The 22893-nt window shown below is 39.7% G+C and overlaps 1 protein-coding gene across 1 annotated transcript in view; it reads right to left on the reverse strand.

The window, feature by feature from the left end:
- CASD1 (CAS1 domain containing 1) overlaps positions 1–15429 on the reverse strand; it is a 21418-nt gene extending 5989 nt beyond the window's left edge. Inside the window, exons 1-12 of the mRNA XM_026043714.1 lie at positions 15341–15429; positions 14478–14598; positions 12909–12953; positions 10635–10697; positions 9317–9361; positions 7315–7438; positions 5445–5659; positions 4041–4466; positions 3520–3609; positions 2779–2898; positions 1516–1672; positions 218–297 (exon numbers count right to left, since the gene is read on the reverse strand). Coding sequence (XP_025899499.1) covers positions 218–297; positions 1516–1672; positions 2779–2898; positions 3520–3609; positions 4041–4466; positions 5445–5659; positions 7315–7438; positions 9317–9361; positions 10635–10697; positions 12909–12953; positions 14478–14598; positions 15341–15363 — 1509 coding nt within the window. The 5' untranslated portion in view covers positions 15364–15429. The remainder of the gene's footprint in view (positions 1–217; positions 298–1515; positions 1673–2778; positions 2899–3519; positions 3610–4040; positions 4467–5444; positions 5660–7314; positions 7439–9316; positions 9362–10634; positions 10698–12908; positions 12954–14477; positions 14599–15340) is intronic.
- Positions 15430–22893: the final 7464 nt, after the last annotated feature.

Raw genomic sequence — 22893 nt, forward strand, 5'->3', positions numbered from 1 at the left:
AGGTGAAACATAGGTGAAACATAGGTGAAACATAGGTGAAACATAGGTGAAACATAGGTGAAACATAGGTGAAACATAGGTGAAACGGAAAGGGTTCCATTTTTTTCTTCTGCATTTACGACACAGTAGCAAATATTCAAGTTATAAGCAGCTTTAAAAAACAAATGTAGGTAGGATTATTAATCTTTAAGCATCCAAATACTCAAAATTCACAAACCTGAGAATAGGATAGAAAAAATATACACGTGAGCAGGCCGATCAGCTTCAGCAGCAAACCCAAGTGCCAGAGGCAGTTCCCTGAGGAAGACACAGGTTAAGCAGTATTCACTCACCAGCTTTTCAACAGCAAAATCCACYATTCATTTCAATACTAGTGCTCATCATGTAGTGGAGACATGCTCAGTAATACATACTTTCAGAAACAAGCACTCCAATTTGACCCACAATATTTTTCCGCCATCTATATATTGCTATAACTTAGAATATTTATAATATTACTATTATTATAACTCGAGCACAGAGTATTAAGCCCGGGGGTTCCGGCTGTAGCCCAAGTTGAACTGCAACTCAGCTGAATTGGGCAGTTGAACTCCGGGCAAGCAGGGCCAGCGCAGCCAGAGGGACCATCGCTCCTCACGGCCGCCCAGGGCTGCCAAGCTCTGCCCAGCACGGGAATCGTCCCCCTCTCCYGCCACCGCGCTGGGCAGCTGGGAACGGGTCCAGGACCAGTGGAAGGTGTCCCTGAGGAATCTGCCCGGCGGGTGGTGAGCTGCGGCTCCCAGGGGCACAACAGCCCTCTCTGGGTATGGGGAAGGGAAGGGCYTTTGTAGGGAAGAACATCAGAGCTCTCTGCCGTATGGATAGCCTGGGAAAGAACCACCTTACACTGCATCATCTTACACATCAAATACCCAAGCAGTTACTGCAGCACTCCAAGGAACTGCAGCGCCTGAAGGAAGGAGAGCAGCGCCTGGCTCCCGTTTCCCTTTATGTCTTTGGCCTCACAGCAAAGGCCTGGAGSGCCCGCAGCCCCCCACGTCCCAGSGCCCGCAGCCCCCCACGTCCCAGSGCCCGCAGCCCCCCACGTCCCAGGGCCCGTGCCGGGATGCGGTGGGCTCCGCGCCAAGGCCCAACGGGGACACCCCAGGGCTGTGCATGTCGGCCCTCCACACGCTGCAGGAACAGTCTCAGCTCCTACAGAACCCATAGCATAGAAACTGTGCCCTATGCTTTTAGTCTGCACGCAGTAACACTACAAATCCTGAAAAAAATACTTCTCTGATGGCCAAAACCTCCATCCAATTCTAACCTGACAGGCCAGCCACAGCTTCAGCCCAGTTACCAGCTGTTACATCTTTCAACTACCTCCCATATAATTCATACATAACAAAGTGTATTTCTGTGAATAGCTCTTGAACATATTTGCCTTATGTTACAMGGAGACTGAGATCTACCAGCAAGGTTAACTACCTACAGCGACATGCAAGGGCTCTACAGCAGAAAGAGTCCTCTTACCATTTGCTTTCTTCTGGACTATCTGAGGCCACAGAGCTAAGGTGACATAAATGATCACAAACCACACGGTGACTAATGGCACAAAGTAGTAGAACTGGTAGGGCCGGTCCATCACTATGCACAGCACCACAACCAAGAAGTTGAGACGAAACAAAACCTGGAAGAGAGGAGAAGAAACACTGGACGTTCCCACCCAGGATATTCTTCATTGACAAAAGTAGGCTCTGTCCAGTATTTCATTATATCTTTTACGTTTTGAAAGAGGTGGCAAATTAACCCAGCGCTTCCTCTTGTTCATGTATTAGGTAACTAATTCCATATGGAACAGCTGGATACTTAATAAAAGAGCAATGTGCAGAGAGCTTCTTTAACAGATCCAGCGGTGAGGAAWAGATCCCCAGTATTTGCTTTCAAAAAGTGGGCAAGTGGAAACGACTTCAACATAAACCAGACACAAGAGAGTGTCTGATCCTGCTACATAAAGCCTTGCAGTGATGACAGCAACAAAACCAATAACTACTGGGCTTTGCTGAATAATTTTGTTCACAGAGGAGATCAGAAAAGAAATCCTGTACTCAACAGCATCTTGGATTCACCAAAAAATAAAAAATAAAAAATCACATACTTGCAAAAAGAAAACTCTGATATAAGCACATTAGCAATTCAAAAAAAAAAAACCCCACAGATATATATGAAAATTGAGAAGACTGATATGGTGAAAATAGCAAAGGGAAAGGCAATGTAATGACCTCGATGGCTGATCTGGGAAAGCCACTGCATTTCCCCAAAACGGAGAGGAGCAGGTAAGAGCCATCCAGCTTTAGACACCTACCACGACCACCTTGGCCCTCCTTGAACTCTCAATAGTCACTGGGGAAAGGCTTTTCCAGAGGGTTATTCAGAACATCACACTCTGAATAACCCTCTTRCTCACCACAGACTACAGAAGAAATTTAAGATTTACCCAAATAAATCTGGTGACACGACTATCCCTYTTTTMTGCCACCCCTGACTCCCTGGATCATTCATCTCCATTRCTCTATACTGGAAAATAACTACTATTAGCTACTATTAACTAGAATAACATAAAATAGCTACTATTAATTTTTAAGGTCTACATATGTAGGCTGGGTTACACTGAAATAATGACTATCCTCTGGAAAGGCAAACCCTGATGAAACGATCTAATACCACACTACCTATGGAGCTGGAAAACTTGGCTACCTGCACACATGCCTTTACAAAAAGAGGGAGTTTTCTTACCTGACACACTCTGTATACACCAAAGTCCCCCTTTATCCAAAAATAGGAGAAGTGCCCATAACCTGTTTGGAACAGATACGCAGCAACGAGAACTCGAATGTGCATGTACACTGGCAAAAACTGTTGGGAAAAATCAGGGACCTTTTATAAATGCACAGGTAAATGCTTCGGGTTTCCTATTTTGCAGTTTTTTCTGTGTTGCTAAATGAGACTACAGTAAGAAACATTATGCTGGGTTTTCTGCCTTTTCACTAAGCTCTTTTTTTGACTTTGCCTCTCAAATGTTAAAAACCATTAAAACATGTATTTCTTCTATTATTCCACATATCCATACTCTGCACTTGTTTAAGAAAGAGTTAAGAAATGACCTGTGAGAGCTTATCCTGCAGCACTTTCACCTTCTAAATATAAAAAGAAAGTGTTGCTAGGAATTAAAGATAAATTAATGCATTTTTTTCTACAAGAAGCAAACAGAAGTATCACTTTTATTGGCAAGGAACACTTAAAATGTTATCGATGACATCTACACTGAAAGGGAGAGAGAAAAACTAACTCTGTAAGWACCATTTAAAAAATATAACGGAACAGAATTAACAGTAGTCATTCATTCTAATCAAGTCTGCTGCATATCTGCACACRTGAAGCTTTATCTCTTGAAGATGAATAAAGCTTTATTTTCTCTCAAATGAACACACCCAAATTCCATCCCCAGCTAAAAACAGGAAATTGAAAATCAATTACCGTGCTTGCTCCAGAGATGTGATAAATCAAAATAACGAGCTGCATCCAGCCTTTCCATTCATCCGTCTGCTCTCTGTTTAACACCTTAGTCTAATGCAAAACAAAACAAGAGCGTTGCTATTCCAGCAAGTACAAGAAACGTCTACAAAATGAGGAGAAAAAGTTCAAAACAGTAAATCACTTCATGGGCAGGCAGGTCTAAGCRGTAAAGGTCTCTGTGCAATGGACATTAGTGCATTAGACACTCATGCAATGCAGCCCCTCGCTTAGCTGAGCTATGCTCACTTAAAATCTGACTGACACGGGTGAAAAACCCTCATGTCCACTTTCGAAAAGCTTTACACCTAAGGGCATGCAAAAATTCTAGTGCTTGTGTAACCATTTTGGTAGAGAAGTTCTACAAGACCATTTTTTTCAGATAAATAATACTTATTTGGGGAATTTAAACTTTCAATATTTAGCAGGTAGATATGTTCAGTCAAAACGGGAAAAAGCAAGTAGGACGTCAAGATGGTCGTTACCTCTTTGGTATTTTCAGTATAAAATACCCCCAAAACCAAGATATAGATGATTGGTATGAAGAAAGACGAATGTGTATAAAATTTGTTTTCCTTCATGAAAAGATTTGCTCTGTCGCACAGATAAAAATAGGTCATGATTAGTCCAAGCTTGCAGAAGGAGTGTAACAGCATCTCCAGAGTGGAAACTGCAGGARCACCGACCGCAGGTTTCTTTTCTTCTCCATTTTCCAAGTCAGTGCATGGTTTGCTCTTCCGGTAATTATTTCGATGGATTAAATTGATAATTAAGTATCCAATGAAGGACAAAGTAAAGAAACAGAAAGCTAGCTTCTGAATGAGCGTGAGAGGCGGCTGGGGCTGGCAGCAGGAGCCGTCGATGGGCTTCAGGATCTTGTTGCAATAGACGTTCATGAGAATCATCGCGTTCTGCCAAGGAAAGAGGCACTTTGGTCAATCATGCTGCAATAAAACTGTATTTTCAGCACAAAAAGTTTTCTTAAACTGGATTATACACTAACAAAAGCTGTGTGCGTTTCCCCTGTTTGACTATAGGGTTAAAAACTTCATTGTACCCTACATATTCAAGGGCTTTCAGTAGCAGAATCAGCACATGTCCCACAAACAGCAAACTCTGATTCTCAAGATGAGCAAAGTGATGAATCGTTTTAAGACAAGGAAAATGAGCTAAAAGGGAGTAAAAAAGCCAAAGTGACTACAAAGAGCTGGCAAACTCAGGGACCTGAAGGTGTATAATAATGAAAACCCATAAAGATGACAATGGGATCCAAATCCCTGCTGAGATATGTTTACTTCATCCAGTGTTTAACTGAAACCTCCAAATAGGGACTGAAAGTGTCACAGTGTCCAGTCACAAAAGGGGCAGATTCTGACAAACTCCAGAGAGGTTGAATGTGTGCAGACACTGAAGACAAAATGAGGAAAAATGCCAGTAACAAGTCAGGCAACCAGGAACGGAGCTATCATGTGCTTTATCATTCTTTTCATACTGCTCCCTAAATGGAAGTACACACAAACGCAGTGAAAAATTAAGACTTACTCCTAAGTTTTGTTTTACAAATCCTCGTTACCCTGACTCACTTCTGCAAATGAGGACAGGAAACTGGCACCTTGGACTAMTCAAGATCCAAAAGATCTACAGACTGTGCATTTTTATTTAAYTGACAGGAATAAAATCTATTTTTAAAATAGTTATGTATTAATATACGGAACTGCCCTTCCACCTACTGGGACCTTTTGAACAAACTTTTCGGAAGAATGTGCAGGTCTTTCTTAAATGTAGCCTCCCAGCCGTTGCAGAGTATTCATTAAAATCTTTTATCATGATCTTTTCATAAAATCTTTTATTGGTGCTTTTCAGTGTTGACCAGAGGTAGAAATACTCACTGTTTCTCTGCTTGATTCAGGGAGGTGGAGGCCATCTGAAGATTTCATGATAGTTTCCTGTGCTATCAACTTGGATACGCTGAACACCTTAACCTTAGCTTTGGAATTCCGGGAGCTGCTGTTCAGAATACGAACAGCTGCCTCATTATAAGCATCTATTTTCTCATTAGTGATCATTTTACGACTTTCACTCAGCATATCTTCATAAACAGGATCTGAATATGAAAGCACAAAAAAAAAGGCATATTAATCTTAATAAACACATTTGTTTGCTCAAGTTGCACAGTCTAAATTCATTTTGGTAGCTACAATCATTTAATGCTAGAGAGAGAAAGCAAAGTGAGGAAGGAGYGAGTGACTGCTACAGTAGCTACAGGTTTTAGGATGAGATGTTTTCACTGGCATTCTGCTAGTTGTGCAAGCAGTTGTAGGGATCAGAAAGCTCTGGCCACCTAGGGACACTTGCGCAGCTTCCTTGAGCTCCTCCTGCCTTCTCTGAATATTGGAATCTCCCCTGCAGCGATTCCCAGGCAAGAGGACAGAGGACAGGTAGCAAAACACACACGGGAAGAAAAACCTCAAAAAACTCAGTTACTGCTAAAGAAACCAGTTTTTCATTTTTAAGCCATAGTCCATAAACACGTTCCACTTGTTCCTGGCAATACAATTTAACTAATGGCAGAATCCATTTTTTTTTCCCCAGAAGAATGGACCCCCACTTGATTGCTTACAGGCTTCATCTTATTTAAAGCATAACCCAAAGCTGTACTCAGCTCTAGGTCAAGAAGCTTAAAAGCTTCAGAAATCTGATAAAACATTCTTTAAGAGCAATATGCTGGCGTACTTCAGCTACTACTTTTAGGCCCACTTTTGGGCAACAGAAGTCTGGCTGTCCAGCCTAGTCCCACGTGCTTTTCCCTTATTTGTTCCATTAGGAGCATAAGCGGCTCACAGAGATGACTTAGTCTCCATCTTTCAGCATGTTGGGACTTGGATCTGGCAACGAACTGCTTTTGTTCCAGATGAAGACGATTTTGAAGGGAATGTGAAAAGATGAATCCAATGGTAAATCTCTACCTCTGTATCTGAGGTAAACCCTAAAGCTGTCTTTGGTAAGAACTCAGGACGTGACTGTGAAGATGCATCAGGGTATATTCCTTTTAGGGCTCAAAATCTGTCTGTCAAATTGAGGTGATAATCACTTAAAATGTTAAATTCTGTGGAAGATAAACCAGAAGCACATCTAACTACAATTTCATTTCTCAGGTCAGAGATATCTTTTAGTTTTACTCAAGCAAAGCAAAAGAATGCATTCAAGTTTGGTGCCATAATAAAAATCTTAGACTGATTTTGAACCAGTTCCTCTGACTCCTAAGCTTAACTCATCAAAGCTCAGTGTACTGAAGAAAGTTTCCTTCCAGGGAACTAAATTCTCTGTATTCCCCAAAACATATCTATTCATTTGCGACACTCACACAGGCTGCACTTGCAGAACCTCTGTTACTTATCTCATATGAATAAAAGAACTGACACGGACATTCAGGTGTTTTATGTCCCTGTGCTCTTGACTCCCAGGGGGCCCATCTGGCAGACTGAGCAAGGAGAAMAATCCTGACATCCTGAGACTGAACTAGGAAAGAGCTCGGAAGGCAAAAGACTTTGCAGAGGGCTTTAAAATCTCCACCCCTAGTAACAGCTAACTCAGTACTACCTAGTTAAGTAGCTTCAAGTAGGGCCAAACTGGAACCCAACCAGTATCCTCTTTCTCTCCAAGGAACCAGTACGGACTAAGTTTTCCACACCCTGCAAGATATYGATTCAACAAACAGTGACATGACAAATTGCCAGTACCTACTGTTCATTACTTTACCTTGTAAGACCCAGTAAACATCACTACTTTTTGCTAATTTTTCCAAAAGAGGTGCAATTGAAGTGATATTGATTTTATACTGTGTGAGGGCTTCGTTGCTGCCATTGTGAATCTTGATAGACCACTGGAGAATTAAATAAAAACAGATTCAGAATCCGTATGTCTGAAGATCCTATATTAACTGATTAATTTCTCCTTTAATAGCTATTTTTCACTGATTTTATAAAGCTAGCTTATTCTTTCAGTGTTATTAAAGCACTCAAAAGTTTCATTCTAGAAGTAACTGTCTAATTAAATAAACTCAAAAAAGCCAATTAAACACACAGTCTAGATTATTTAGCTTMCTGTATATTTGGGTTTTCATAAATTATATGGTACAAGGTGCCTTAATCACCATTTTCCCTGATTTGAGCAATGCTGAAACAGCAGTATCAGCCACACTAAGAACCGGGGCCAAACCCAGCAGATTTCACTCTCACAAAAAACTTTGACTTCAGCAAGAAAGGCAAGAACATTTTGGAGATTTTTAATTTCATCTCCTACATGAAAGGATTACAAAAATCCTGTATTAATATTGTATCTATACTGTTTAGCCAAAGTCAAAGCAGAGGTAATGTTGCTGATATAGCAGATTTTAGAAGCACTTTATATTTCTGCAAGTCACTTAAAGTAGGAGGTGATTATCTTTGGCCACTCTAAGTTGGTAAATAYGCATAAATATGCATATATATGTGCAATATAAATATGTAATACTTATGTATATTACATAAATAGTTTATGTATGTACAAATTTATGTACAAATAGTTTATGATCTATGAAACGCTAAGCCTCTCATGCACGTTGTTGTTTCTCTTCTGATATCCACAGATGACAACACACTGGTGCCAACATATACATACATATAATGTATACACGAGTAAAATGAACTATCCAGCAGAGTCCTGTAATTTGGCAGCCTGGGTTTCTGTGTCCCAGAACACTAGCTGCACAGAATGGCACGTTCTCTGTAACACAATGGCACTTGCTCATAAAATTTCTTGGATAACAGAGCTAAGAGGAGATATTCTAGCTTCTCAAAGCCCGAAATATTTATGTGAATTCTACAGCAGAAGAATTTAAGGGATTCACCTGCACAGAACCTGAACTCAGGAAGAAATTTGGACTACATCAGAGAACATGTGTGGAGGTGGACACACACACATACACACCCCCCCACACATATATATTTCACCTTCAGCTAAAGTATTAGCATGTCCAGGAGTAGAGATTGGTAGAAAGCCGAATTATTCTCTAAACCAAACTGCTTTCAAAGCATTTTGTTTAAAATGGTGCCCTCTTCTCCCCACTTGCAACTGATACGAAACTAAAATGGCCAATTCCTTTCAAATTCTATTTCAAAATATTGGGAAATAGGGAAAGCTAAATGTGCAGGATAACTAGAGCAGCTGCCATTAATGATTCTGGACTCCCACTACTGGAACAGAGTGCTTGGAAGAGCCTGTTGAATCGTCATCACTGGGAATTTTAAAGAACTGGTTACACAAAGTCTCAGTTTAGATATTCCTGTATTTTTTTGCCCATATATAAATCCAGGAGAATTGTGGGAGCCTCGAAAGGGAATTTCCAGATTAGGTCATGCTCAAAAGTGATATTCTCTAATAGAAAACCCAAACAAATATAAAAAGACATGGATGTCAGTTAATATACAAGCTCTTTTATCTACAGCTTTTTAGGAATAATTTGTTTTTCACAGAGAATCTTTTTATTACCTGTGTTTCAAGCTACTCAAAGCATTCTAAGCAATATTACTGTGAATAAACAAGTAGATTACACAGCTATAATAAAATATACTTCACATATTTACATTTTATAGACAAAAAAATCAGTTTTTTTATTATAAAATTGGGACAAAAACTTCATCATGCCACCTGCTTGACGGCATAAAAGTTATTCTGTTCAACTTCCTTCCTTATTAAAATGTCTAGTAAAYGTAGAGCTTACCGTGGCCGCTCCTGCTACAATTATATGAGGTTTTGCCGTGGCAGCCTAAGTSAAAAGGTAAAAAGAAATTAGTTTAAAAGCATTCACAAATTATACTCATTTAGCATGCTAATTAAGATTCATATCTTAATTAACTGATGATTCACAGTTGACTCACAGTTAAGAGGTACAAATGGGTGGATCATAGATAGATCATAATGAAAATCAACTTGAGAAGCACCAAACTTCTCACAGGGCAGAATCCACCAGGTACACAGTATGACTAAGCACTCAAAAGCATCAGCAACTTCAAAAGCTTCTCTTAGAAGCTCTCTTTAAAAGCTCAACACCTTCTCCTAAGATCAAGGAAACTTTAAATCACACTACTGCAGTCCATTTCCTGTAGGCATCTCTCAGCATTCCTGAACATCTCCATGAGCTGTTGCAAAGACCAAAGTGACCACAAGGCTGCTGTAAAACAGAACAAGGTCAACTGGCAGATACTGCCCCAGAGTGTCAAAGTGATGTCCAAGGCACACACACAAACAGGAGAGCACAAGGAAAGATAAATGCTGGTCATTTCTATAGCAAGCTTTGCTTTCACCCAGCAGGGATATGCAAATGTTCTCAAATATTTGTATTTAGCACAAAATATGAAACCTGAAAGATAACTTTGGCTGTCTTGGTAGAAGGGGTCTTGGAAGACTGAAGGACAGGGTAACAAAAGAGTCACTACAGGCCATAACTAGATATTTCTGGACCGTTCACAAACCAGAAAAGGAGAAGCCCTCACTGAGAATTAACTGCCATTCTGCAAATATTTCACTCATGCTGTAACACAAATAGCTCATCAGGACTGCATACTGAACAACATAACCACCTATATTATAAGTGAAACAGTTGTATGAAATAACTAGTATATACAATCAGAGTAATACTGCCCAAAGCACTCTACATACTTTCAAACTTGCTTGTGCTCTTCAGATTAGATAATTCAGCATGAGTATAAAAATTTCTTCTCCCCTAAAAGCAGGGCCATAACTTCAAGCACGAGGTGTGCCAAATGGCAGCATTTTTTCCCCTTGAGGAAGTCCYCAACAAACGTGGAGGTGCCCAAACCATGTCCGTCAGTAAACACTGCCCTTTATTATTCTGTCAGCTTTCAGATCCCTGGTACATAACTGGGTGAATATATGGGATTTGAACACATCTTCAACAGTGGATGAACCACGGCTTTAATTCTTGGCAATTATAGTTGTGTAACTGCAAACAAAAGAGATCACATTCCTCAGTTAGTTGCTCTATCTCTCTGAAGTATATACATATTTTCAAAACAAACCTCAGTCCAAGATTTGATACGTTGTCTCATAGAGCCATTAACTTCTGGATACCACAGGAAATCCTGTAAAGAAAACACAGATATACTTTGCAAGCATTGACATATGCAGTAGACTAAAAATAAAAATTCAGGAGAAAAAATTAAGCAACAGTGAAGGGAAACTGCATGACCCAAAGTGAGATTTCTTTTTTAATCTGCATGAAAAACCTAACATTTTGGGGTATATAAGAAAAGAAATGAKGAACATTTCAATTTGTAGTACACAAGCCATGATTTTACCATGAAGGTGACTCTTCAGCTTCTGCCAAGTGTGATGCCTGTTGTCCAAGACTAACAGGGTTAAAACTAATTTTGCACCTGAGATTTATTTATTTCARTTTGCTTTTTGTTCAATTCCCCACAGTTTTACCAACAGATTTCTTTTTCATACAGAATTTTACAAAGTAGTAATAATGAGACGGTAAGATTGAGAGCATGATTTTCAAAGTAGAAGAAATCTCCTTTAACACCAGAACTTAACAAATTCCTAGCTGCTTAAATCTTAGAGCATCATGGATATTTACTACTAATTCTCTTTTTTTTTTTTTTTTCTTTCAGAAGTCATGGTTAATCCACAGCCTTCATCTGCAAAAACAATCTATACTTTGGCTAGTGCCATTACGTCTCACAGATAAAGCCAGAGATTACACAGCCTCTAGCCAACAACTCGGATGCAGAAGTACCAAAACAACTSCAGAATCCATGTGAAATGGGCAAGATTTCCTATGTAAAAATAATTGTAAGGAAACTTTATAATGCAGAATGCAAAAAGGCTACCAGCAGATAGGAAACATCTCTATCTTCCACCTACAGAGACAGAAGGGTCTGGTCGTTCCCTTGAGACACACACTGAGTTCATGCCTGGGAAGGAATCTGTGCGGGATGGAGCTGCCATGTGCACTGCCCGGGGAGCACATGGGTCACTAGCACGAACAGGGAGGACAAGGCTCAACTGGGCATTTGCTCCCTGGTGCTTTCCTCCTGCGTCACTCAAGTGTTTTCCACAGTCAGGTTACTCACTGGAGTCTTTCTGAGTGTGAAAACTCAGCTGCTATACTAGTAATAGGAACGGCAGTACGGAGTCAGAGCACAGTCCTGTTCTTGGAGCAGGGAAGCAGGAAGATRCTGCTAACAGACCCCATCTCCCAGACACCCAAACCTGCCACCTCAAGGCTTGGCTGTTAGACACCTATCCAGGTTTAAGAGTAAAAGATGCAGAGATGACTTGGGCTAAGCCAATATACATCTGGACTTCTTCATCCTCTTCCTCTTGCCTTGCAGCTCTGTCCTCTCCTCTTCRGCATTCAGATATCCACATGATGAATCCTATCAGACTGAAAATGAACCTGACAAGACAAATTTTGGGAGTGGAGCAATTCCTAGCACTCTAGCTAGCCCCAGGCCTGCATCACAGGCACAAGCTGTTGGACGCAGAGGAGCAAGTCAAAAGCTCAGCAGGCTTCACCTGCCAGGGGATCACACCYTGAGCTTTTCTTCATCAGCCTAAGCCTTCACTGGGTGCCCAAAAAAGTGCTCGAAACTCACTCACAGACAACTGAGCAAGTGCTCTGTGCATGTGGCTTTCACRAACAGAGAATGGATTGTCTCCAGGGGATAAACAAATATATGAGTAGCAGAGTCCTAGCGCTGCTGACAGCCAGGATGGGAAGCACAGAGAGCTATTGAGGGCAGCACTCTAATTGCCAGGGCAGAGCAGGGCACTGCATTGTGTTCCTTTTCACATACCCACAYCGCATCTGCATCGCGGTGCTTTCTTTATGCAGTAAAACTAGACAGAGCATTTGCTGGGATAACACAGGGAGCGCAGCGGCAGCTACGGCAGTTGCCAYTCCAAGAACGTTAGCTCCAGATATATACTCTTAGGAGGGTAAGAGAGTAAACTTCTCATAGAAAGCTATTCTTGAACAGGCCAAATTATAACATTTGGCAAAATAAATAAATAAATAAATTATACCCAATATTTCCAAATCTCAAGGCAAAAGCTATCACAGAATACAAGCACTCAAAGCCAAACTCTCAAAGAATCCTAATCGAAATATAATACTATACAATATATTTTGTGGAAGACTTATAAAGGATGTTTGCCTTTCTCACRCTTCTTTTGACAATCACAACATTTGTGGAAATGTGAAAAATCCAGTTCTGCCAGCAAATTGTACACTTCGTATCACATATTCTCACGACTTGCAATTTAAAGCCAGATTAAAAACTTACCACTTTAATTGAAGCAGATTTATCTTCAAAAGGTATGTTTCCATGCTGCCAAAAGAAGTCAAACAGAAAAGACCATAACCAATCTTTCAGAGTACATACATACATATACATATATATATATATATATATATATATATATATATATATATATTCACGTGTTAATTTGTCCTCACCTAAAGGTTTGCCTTTGCTAGAAAGAATTTTTCCTGTATAGACTTGTCACTATATGCATGGTAAAATGCTGATGTTGCTTTCTTGATAAAACACGCTACTCTCAGAGAGGGCATTTTTCATGACAGCATTATATTCAAAGTCTGGAATGCTTTCTATTCACTCCATTACAAAGGTATCCTTACATATTTTCCTATGTTCTCTGTTCAGAATGAGAAAAACTGAAATCTTTACTTTTTTTTTTTTTTTTCTTTCTTATGTTTCATACACTTCCTTGCCCTAGCAGTTATTTCCATATACCTACATTCCYTGTAAACAACAGTTGAAAGAATTTCAATTAAAGAATAAAAGAAAAAAAAATCAACTCAGGTAGAATTAAAGCCTGGAATTTATCACTCAGTCTGTAGAATGAAAAGCTTATAAAAAATTATAATGGAAGTAGTCAGATAACCTTAACTACAGACAGAACTCTCCTTTAATATATTATGGCAAATATATTAATGAAATATATTTCACAAAAGATACTTCTCAATTTGAAATTAGTTATACCGCTCTAACCTCCTCAATGCTGCTTAACTTGTTCCTGCTTCTGGGCAGCAAATTTTATGCAACCATCAGGCTAGAACACAGAGTCATTCAATCAAATATCTCTTTTTTTTGACAAGTGAAATGTGCCTTCACTGCCTATTAGATAAACTGCCAGCTTGCACTTCTAAACCACAGAAATACTAACCAACTGACAGATAAAATCTAAAGTTGAAAGTGAAATGTTTTTTCCCTTGCATAGGTGCATTAACCTAAGAAGGATGAAATACCAGAAGAAATTATCATCCCATTCAAAGCAGGATACTACTTCCACCCACCAAGCTATAGCTCCCCCTGCTCACTTTGCAAATTCAAACTGCCTTTCAGCAGCTGTAAAACAAAAAGATCAGAATCTATTTTTAGTGCCAGCTTCAAGTCAGACCTGGAAATCACTCAATGCCCTAAGGATTGTTATGAACAGATTAGATCAGCAATTTGACTGATATATAAAATGACAAATTATAAGCTATGAATTGCTGCTGGTTAAAAACATACGATCATTTTCTCATCGAGAAGCCAAACATGAAGCACAAGCTCCTATGGGATAAATCAGCTTCACTAATTCATTCCCAGACTGCCACAAGATTTCACTCAAGCTTCCTAGTTCCCTTCTTTGATGACCAATCATCTCATTAATTTCCAAAAACTATATTGGTCCAACACTATTATTCTTCAAAGCACTTTTTTTGCATGTCTTCCTGATGACCAGGCTGCAAACAATAGAAATTCTTACTTTTGTGAAGTTTGGAGATAAGTTAAGAAGCAAATTGGCAGGGAAGAAACAAAAATTAACAACAACAACAACCTTTTTACCTTATTTCCTTCTTCCTTAACTTGTGGATTTATGAGTTTTATAAATGAGTAAAACAGCTGTCGAATTCTCGAATCTCCTACAAATGCAATATGTTTGTCTAGGAGGCAATTTTTTGCTTCACTGTAAAAACAAAACAGCAACATATATATTATGAGAAATGTATGCCTATTTTAGGGAAAAGTCTTAGAAAAAAATCTGTAGGGCAACAGAGATAATTCTACACACTACCTAGCACTCTAAGGAATGGCAAATCCACTTTAAAACATACCAGATTAATTTAAAAACAGAATAATTTGCATACAGATGAAAATGAACTCTCCTGCTAATACGAAAGCCTGTTCTAATCACATTATGTGGCACTAGAAACAAAGGAGTTTCAAAATAGTAATACAGAGTGCAATTCTGGAAAATTGAATTCTCTTACTAGTATTAATTTCAAAAGGTGACTGGCAATTTCATTAGCAATTGCTTGACAGAATTCTTCATGAGATGATTGCTTTTACTACACAGTTAGCTATATGGGATTATAAAAATAATCATAGTATTTTCCCACAGCAATATGGAAGTGACATACAAAGTTTTGCAGTTTCTTGCTCTATCTTGTGGTTCTCGTAAACTATTATTAGCACCACTTCCCTTTATTTGTGTTTTAGCAAATAAAAACACCTATAGAAGGCACTATAGACACTGATAAAACCTACAATGAAAAAACTTTACTCTGATAAATGGCCTATTTTGTTGAAAGTCAAAAGGATTAGCTATAAAGTGAAAAATGTGAGACTGCCATAACTAAAACTGCAGTTCCACAACCATCAGTTTTCTGTCCAGGTAAATGAAAACCCAAACGTAAACACTTCCTTACCTGTTTTTGTACTTGTGCATCATACAACTGTGGGGCTGCCATACTTTGTCTCCAAGAAATCTCCCACTGGACAGAAGATACTCGCAGGTGTCATCACCTTTAAAGTATGACATTAAGATTAGAATTAATCAAATTTTTATTAACAAACAAAAAAAAATTAAAAGAGTTCTGCTGCACTTTAAATGCTTGATACATACAGGAATCCAAGCAGTCATCAGCAGTAACCAGACTTATTGTAACAACATGTCACCAAAGTTTCTGCAAACAGTCCTGTTGCTTCTACCACATCTCCCTAAAACATTCCTCTCATCCACAAAATGATAGTGATCCAGTTTCTGCATTTGGAAACATATTGGAACAGCATCTGTGACTCCAGAATAAAAGTCATCAATCCACTGTGCTATTATTCAAGCATACTTGTATGAAATAAATAAATGAAAACAGTTCAGTATAATAACCTTCCACAAAGAATTAGCATAAACAGCTTCTTGCATAGAACATGAATCTCAAAATGAGGCTTGCWGCAAAGTCCATTACATCGACTTTTTTTAAAGCACTGGTATCACCACCCTAAAGCATCTGGAATTAAAGGCAGTATTACTACACAAAAATAACTTTACACAAGAATTCTCTGACAATCCTGAATTGCAGCAAACTTTTCCCATCTAAAAGTTGCACGCTAATTACAATTAATCTCCTTGCAGGTGGTAGCAGTTTTTCAGGTCCTTTAAAGTGCTGTAATTAGAACAGTTATGAAACGAGTGGCCGCTGTGTTTCAGTGGCGTCCCCACCAGCTCCCTCAGTGACACAATCTCCAGGCGGGGCAAAGCTGCCGGCCACAGCGGAACTGCCCTGCAGCATTTTTGTCATACTTGGCACTTGAGACCATGACAAACAGGAAAACTGTGGTAATTGAAGCAGCAATTCACTGTGGTGGCCTGTGCAGAAACAGTGGCACCAGAAAACTCTCAACACCTCCTGCGAAACCTTAACTTAATTAAACTCAATGGCAAGTTTCCCTTCAATTTGATGAAATCTGTATTAATTCTAAGAAATTGGCCTTTTCCCACCTGCTCCTCAAGGCTACTGGAAGCCACCTGTAAGGGGACAGACCCAGTTGCTGAATGTTTCAACTGCTAAGAGAAAATCTGAAGCTTTAGCCAGAATTAGATTGAATTACATGAGCTGAGCACCATGCAGGTGAGGTCTGAGGCCTGCAGGAATGGGAATTTAGGAGGCACTTACTGACAGCTAAGGAGACCCAAGTTCACAGCCCTAAAAGCAAAGGATGGGTGCTACAGTATAAGAGAGAGACAGAACCTCGCCAGCACCTACCACGTGCCCAAACAAACCTTCTACGTCCTCCATCCCACAAAGAGGAGCACGCAGAAAGGGGTGCCCTGGGGTAAGGCTCTCTGTGCAGCGTTCTCAGAAGAAAATCTAAGAAAATCTAAGTGTTTAGCTCAGCTGCAGCTACGGTGGCTTGGGAAGCAGCACGTGATTTATTTATTTTTTAAATAAAAAAATGTTGGAATCTTGATGGAAGATCATGTTGGAATCTTGAGGGAAGAGGCCTGCAGATACTCTGCTGCATCCACACAGAATGCAGAAAGAAAACAAGCAAACAAAAAAAATAATCAAGCTAACCAAGTTAATCAAGCTATTTGAAAAGATTCGAGAAGAAAACCTGTGGGGGTTTTAGTACCACTAAGGTACTCTGCTAAAGAGCATAGGCCCCTCAGTTGCAGATATTTTTATATTTGAGAATACTTCTGTCTAGCAAGTGTTCAAAGGTGGCAGGATCTCTGCTTCCCGTTCCCCTTGATAGAAGGAAATATGCAAGCGCTTTTATTTGCTGCAGCGGTAATTGGTATCAAGGAGTTCCTTGGGAGAGTAAACAAATATTCGGAATCATATTTACACTGCTCATTACTTAGCTGCTTTCATTTAAATTTTTAATATAAAATCATTCAGGTCTGGAGATAAGCCATTGTAAATACAATGATACTAGATAACAGTCTGCATAGAAAGTGCTTAGCAGAGAACTCTATAAAGCTAAGAAGTCTTTATGGACAAAGACCTATTTTGATAAATGTAAGAAATAAGAATCTCATGCCCTCTTTATGTCTTCCATAAATTGCACGCTTCATTTAAATAAAGGAACATAAATGCACAGATAGTCACAGACTATCAGAGAATAAGCATTAAAATAATAAGCACAGATTCATTTTTCCTAAAATTTTTAAAGATATCAGTATTTGGATTTAGCACTCTATACCCAGAAAGACAGAAGTCTCATGAGCTGTAAATGCCGAGACCAAAGCAGTGGCTGGAAGGTGTGTACCCTGTGTTGTGCTACAGGTCTCATTTCCCACCACCTCCTTTCTCCAGTGCATAATCCCCATCACGCTGTCAGGGCAAAAAATCAATGCATTTTGGACACCCATTAGGCTAAATGCACATCTTGTGTTCACAATTCCAAAAACAAATGTGATTTATTTATGGACTCTAACTTAGGGTGCAATCAGAAAAAACAGAATTGAGATCACAGGCCAGAAAGAACAACTGGATAAGAAAACGTTTTGAACTCTAGAAGCATCTTGATTAAATTGATTTAGTTTTCAAATTAACATAACCTTGAAAATATTATCATCAAATAAGGAAAATCATACTAACATACTGCCAAAACGTTAGATTTCTAWGCTAGGAACACATAATAGCTTATTATTATGGGTAGTCTGTACTAATCTTAATCTATATGTCACTCAAATTTATCACACATGGACATATTAGCTCTTTTCCTTAAAGCAAGCTTATGACCACCTTGCTTTCCATCATCTCACAGTTATTGACATTAGCAGCTCTAACAAATTAAATATCCATCAAGAAACTTGAAGAACCAGCAGGAAGAATCTCCCAAAATGACAAGATGCTGGGAACAGATCTATTCTTCCARTAAATAAAGCACTAAGATCTTAAGGAATTTTATATACACTTTCCCAGRCTATCTGATCCATGCATTGATGATGCTGACACTCTAATTTGTGAACTATATTTTGTTGCCCTCTCCTCCACAAACTATCCCAGAAAAATCAGAGAGAAAAGTCCTATGAATGAAGCTGGGATAATGCTAGAAAAAGTACAAAACAAGACACAGGCTTAAAGTACAGCTGACACCCAAAACTCTTAACTCTCTCTTATTTAGGACACCAAAAAGCACATCTCAGACACAGAAGTACTGATGATCCAGCACCTGGAGCAGAACATAAAATTAGCTTGGGGAAGGAAGAAGTGGCAGCTAGAGATACCCCCATCCGTCCCTTTCCTCCCCAAACTCCTTCCTGTTTTCACAAAAGTCATGAAAGGGCTCGGGGAACAGACTGCACTGCAAATGCTATTTCTTGGCTCATTTACCCTACAAATTTAGCAGTGGTTATATAATCAAGTGTTATTATTCAAAATGACCTAAGGCTCCTCAGTTCTCTTCTTTCAAAACACAACTGTTAGAAGCAGATGCTTTTCCCCTCCCTCCCACCCAAAACTTCATTTCCTTACCACTGCTACTGCATCATGACGACTAAAAAAAGCTGGAATAACATAAAGGATGGGAAAAAAAAGTCTGGATAGACTCCTCAGAATCATAGCCGAGTTTGGTCTGGTTCTCTATGAGCGCTCAACACATGAGACACTCTTATCATCATAAGTGGGCTTCAATAAAACTGTCATTCTTCAATCCCTTCTCGGTTGTAGGAACTCTCAGGCAAATTTTGAGACACAAAAGAGAAATATCTATTTAAAATTTAAATCAAATATACACCATGATCCTGTTTTTGTCATTGATGAGAATCCACTTCTCTCTCCTGGGTAGTTCAGGAGTCCTCTGACAGAAATTCACCCCTAACCTCCCAAGCAAATGTTTCGGATACCACCAAGCAGACTGACACTTCCTTCCTAATCACAAAGCACGCGCACGTTTCAAACTGATTTAGTCCTGAACAGCAGCTAGAGGATGTGGTGAATTCCCTGCCAGGGGAGGCCACATGCTTCTCAAATGTGCACAAGCTCCCATGAAGACAGGCGGGCGCTGCACGCCCACAACTCGGGGCCTCCAAGAAGCCTTGTCCTCCTCCCGCTTTTCAAGCAGTGCCAACTACTCCAGGTCACCAATATCACCTTGTCCTTCCAGGCAACGCTTGCCTCACTAGCACAGGGCCATTGCTGGGCACGTCTAAGGAAAGCTCTGCCAGATGCAGCTTATCAAGGTCTTTCTTCTCTTCCAACTGCTGCTGTCTGCAAGGCAGCGGCTGCTGCTGCTGCCAGAACTTCTGTACACGGAGCCCTGGAAGCAGCAGGTGACCTGCAAAGCTGAAGCTTCGTTTACTTGTTCACAGGATCATGCAGGCATRGCCCAGGTCTGGAAGTTCCTTAATGCTTTAAAATATCTGTCCAAAAACYGCATTTTACTTTCAATCAAATGGTGAACTAATAATATACCATGGTAAAATTATCTGAATTTTACTTTGTTCTTTAATTTAGTTTATAATTCCTCACTTATGTTTTCCACTGAATTTGTAAAACCTTCAATTCTTCATTCAGTGCCTGAATATACTAAGTTTTAGAAGAGAGGTACACCTCTCTTTCAAAGCAGCAGAATGTCAACTGTTCACAATTATTTAAAATAAAAATGTAGTGCTAAATGTGGTAATTCAGTGGCTGTAAAATCTTAAATAAAAAAATTATTTGCAACAAGGTCAAAGTCTGTGCCTTTGAAACACATTAATAACTGAAAAATACACAGCACTAACTTCACTAGATATAATACAAACAGTAATACACCAAATTAATGTTTTGAAGCTGCATGCATGTTAAAGATGGTTCTAACTTAAATTTTTCCAAGAGTTTTAAATGGCCTTTAAACATGACAGCTTCAGTTGTAACACTGAACACGAATTTGGGCTACCACAAGCCACAGCCCAACATTTTTTTCCTACAAATAGCTTTCATACAGGCAAATTCTACTGGGAAATGCAAACTAAAACAAGCACTTGCAGAACTGAGCCCAAAATTAACTGAAGTTAATCAGACAAAATAGAGGTGTGTTAACTAAAGCCTTGCTCCAAGTCAGATGCTTCACAAAATGCAGTCATATCCTTGGCTTTAACCAATGCYTCACAAACTTAGCAGAACTATCAAGAGAGGGGAAAAAAGGCAACCTGGCAATCTGCAAAACATGGGTTCCTAAGTTAAGGGAGATAACCTAAGCTAACTATCAAAACGTTATCCAATTACTACTCATATGAAAATTTAAGAACACAGATACATATCAAACATATAGAATCTAAATATTGGTATTTTTGCTCCCCCTTAATGGTTACTGAGAGGTAGGACGCTATATGAAAGCAATCTTGTTTTTCCTTTACTGCTTTTAGTCTTTTTCTTTTTTAGAAAAAAAAAAATCACTTTTTTTTTTTTTTTAAGTCACCTTATTAAATTAGCTTCTCTGGAAAAAGATAATAATAAAAAAAAAAAAGCCCTACACTCTTTCTGAAAGTCTTAGTATTTCCATACTTGTCCCACAGAAAGAATCACTGACCAACCTTCCTCATCTGAATTACTGAGAGAAAATCACTGGACAACAAGCAAGGCAGCTCAGCACAGGCACACGTACAAACTCTTCCCCCCAAAAGGGTGACAGATGAACAACAGGAACTCCCCCTGTCAACACGCTTCTATGGTATCAGTTTGGTTCTGTAAATTACAGATGATGGTGCAATAACAAGTATTTCCACCTGTATATAGATGACAGATATAGACGTATAGATAATCTGTAGATAACACCAATATCTGATGAGGGTCACCAGAAAGGCCTAACTTTATGAATGACACATCTAATCTCAATGCAGAGAGGCAGAGATCAGCACCACTGCCATCAAAGACCCAGGTTAGCTCTGCAATGTGAAATTTTGTTTTTTAAATTATTTTCCAAAAAACATTTTAACATTTTACTGCCTGCATCTCAACTGTTTTTAAATCACTGCAGACTTGCAGAATGATCTTGCAGACACTTCTGCTTTTACCCAGCCTGAAAAACTTCTTATCTCCTATAAATGCTGGCACTTCACTTTTCTACTCTCCTTCAATTAAGTCATTCATGAGTGTTTTGAATGATATTCGTTCTTGGGAGGCTCAGCTGGTGGTTCTGTATTCATTCACACTTCTATCACTAAACATTTAACAAGTATTAATCAACGCGAAAACATCTCTCATCCCATAACAGCTATAAAAAATAAACAGCTTTGTGTGAAAGAACTTGTCGAGAGCTTCCAGATGATCCAAACTGTACAGACCAGTTCAGAGAACTTCAAGTTTTGAGATGTATGACTCAACACTCACATTAACTGTGCCATCATATATCGTATTTATCCTTACTCTGGTTTCCTGCTAATTTGCTTGACATGGAGATCTCTGTTTCCATAGGACAGTCTTGGAAACCCTCCTTAAGGGAAGTACCACATTTGCTACCCTCCTACGTGACTTCTGCCTTAAATCACACAGCACAGAGACCAAGTTCACTGCTTTGTATTTGAACCCCTTTAAAATTAAGAAGAGACCTCCAAGTCTTGCAGCTTGGTACTGATTATTTTACTGACAGGTGAGGTGGAGGATGAATCTAAGGAACTGCATCCATGCAGAAAGGCTCCCCGTGCCTTTCCACAGCAAACCAGTCTGCAGGGAGAGCGCCCCATTYCTCTGCTACAGCCTTATCTGCCTTGAACCCTGGTGGAAAACTGTTCGGGCAGAGTGACACCGGTAGCCCTACGACAAACAAAGCTCTGGGATCTACCTTTGAATAAAATTCCTGATTTATCCCTAAAATACACTGCATTTTTTTTTTTAAGTAAAATGCAGATTAAGAGAGATTTCCTTTCACTGCTTTCCCTATTACACACGGAGAGTGCCGAGACCCACAGCTGTGGACGGGAGCATCCCCAAGAGCGGCGGAAGCGGCTGCCGACGTTCCCGAGCCCCTCCGTGCCGTGAGGGCCGGGAGCAGCTTCCAGCTCGGCGGCTCTCCAGCCACCAGGGCCGTGTCAAAGCAGCTGTTTGCTGCCCTGCGCCACAGGGAMACCCGGGGCAGCATTTCCTTACGCTCCACACACCGGCCCACACAGCAGGGTATCCAACCGGGTCTTACACTAAAATCACAAGGATTCTCGCTGCCAGCTGAGAGGTTATGAAGCTTCCTGCACGGACACACGCGGCGGGGTGGAGGCCACGCTCTGTCYGTGCTGCTCTGCCTACACCTGCACGGCAAGGCAGCACCGCTGCCCTACGCACAGCAAGGCCTCGTCACCGGGACTGCCCTACAAGCGAGAATAAAATAAACAAATGGAATAAGTAAACGGAATAAAAGAAGCAGAATAAAAGAAGTAAATGGAATAAAATAAGCAAATGGAATAAAATAAGTAAATGGAGTAAAATAAGTAAATGGAGTAAAATAAGTAAATGGAGTAAAATAAGTAAATGGAGTAAAATAAGTAAATGGAGTAAAA

Source organism: Nothoprocta perdicaria, unplaced genomic scaffold (genome assembly GCF_003342845.1).
Source record: "Nothoprocta perdicaria isolate Ctin4 unplaced genomic scaffold, notPer1 scaffold_337, whole genome shotgun sequence".
NCBI classification, from domain to species: Eukaryota; Metazoa; Chordata; class Aves; order Tinamiformes; family Tinamidae; genus Nothoprocta; species Nothoprocta perdicaria.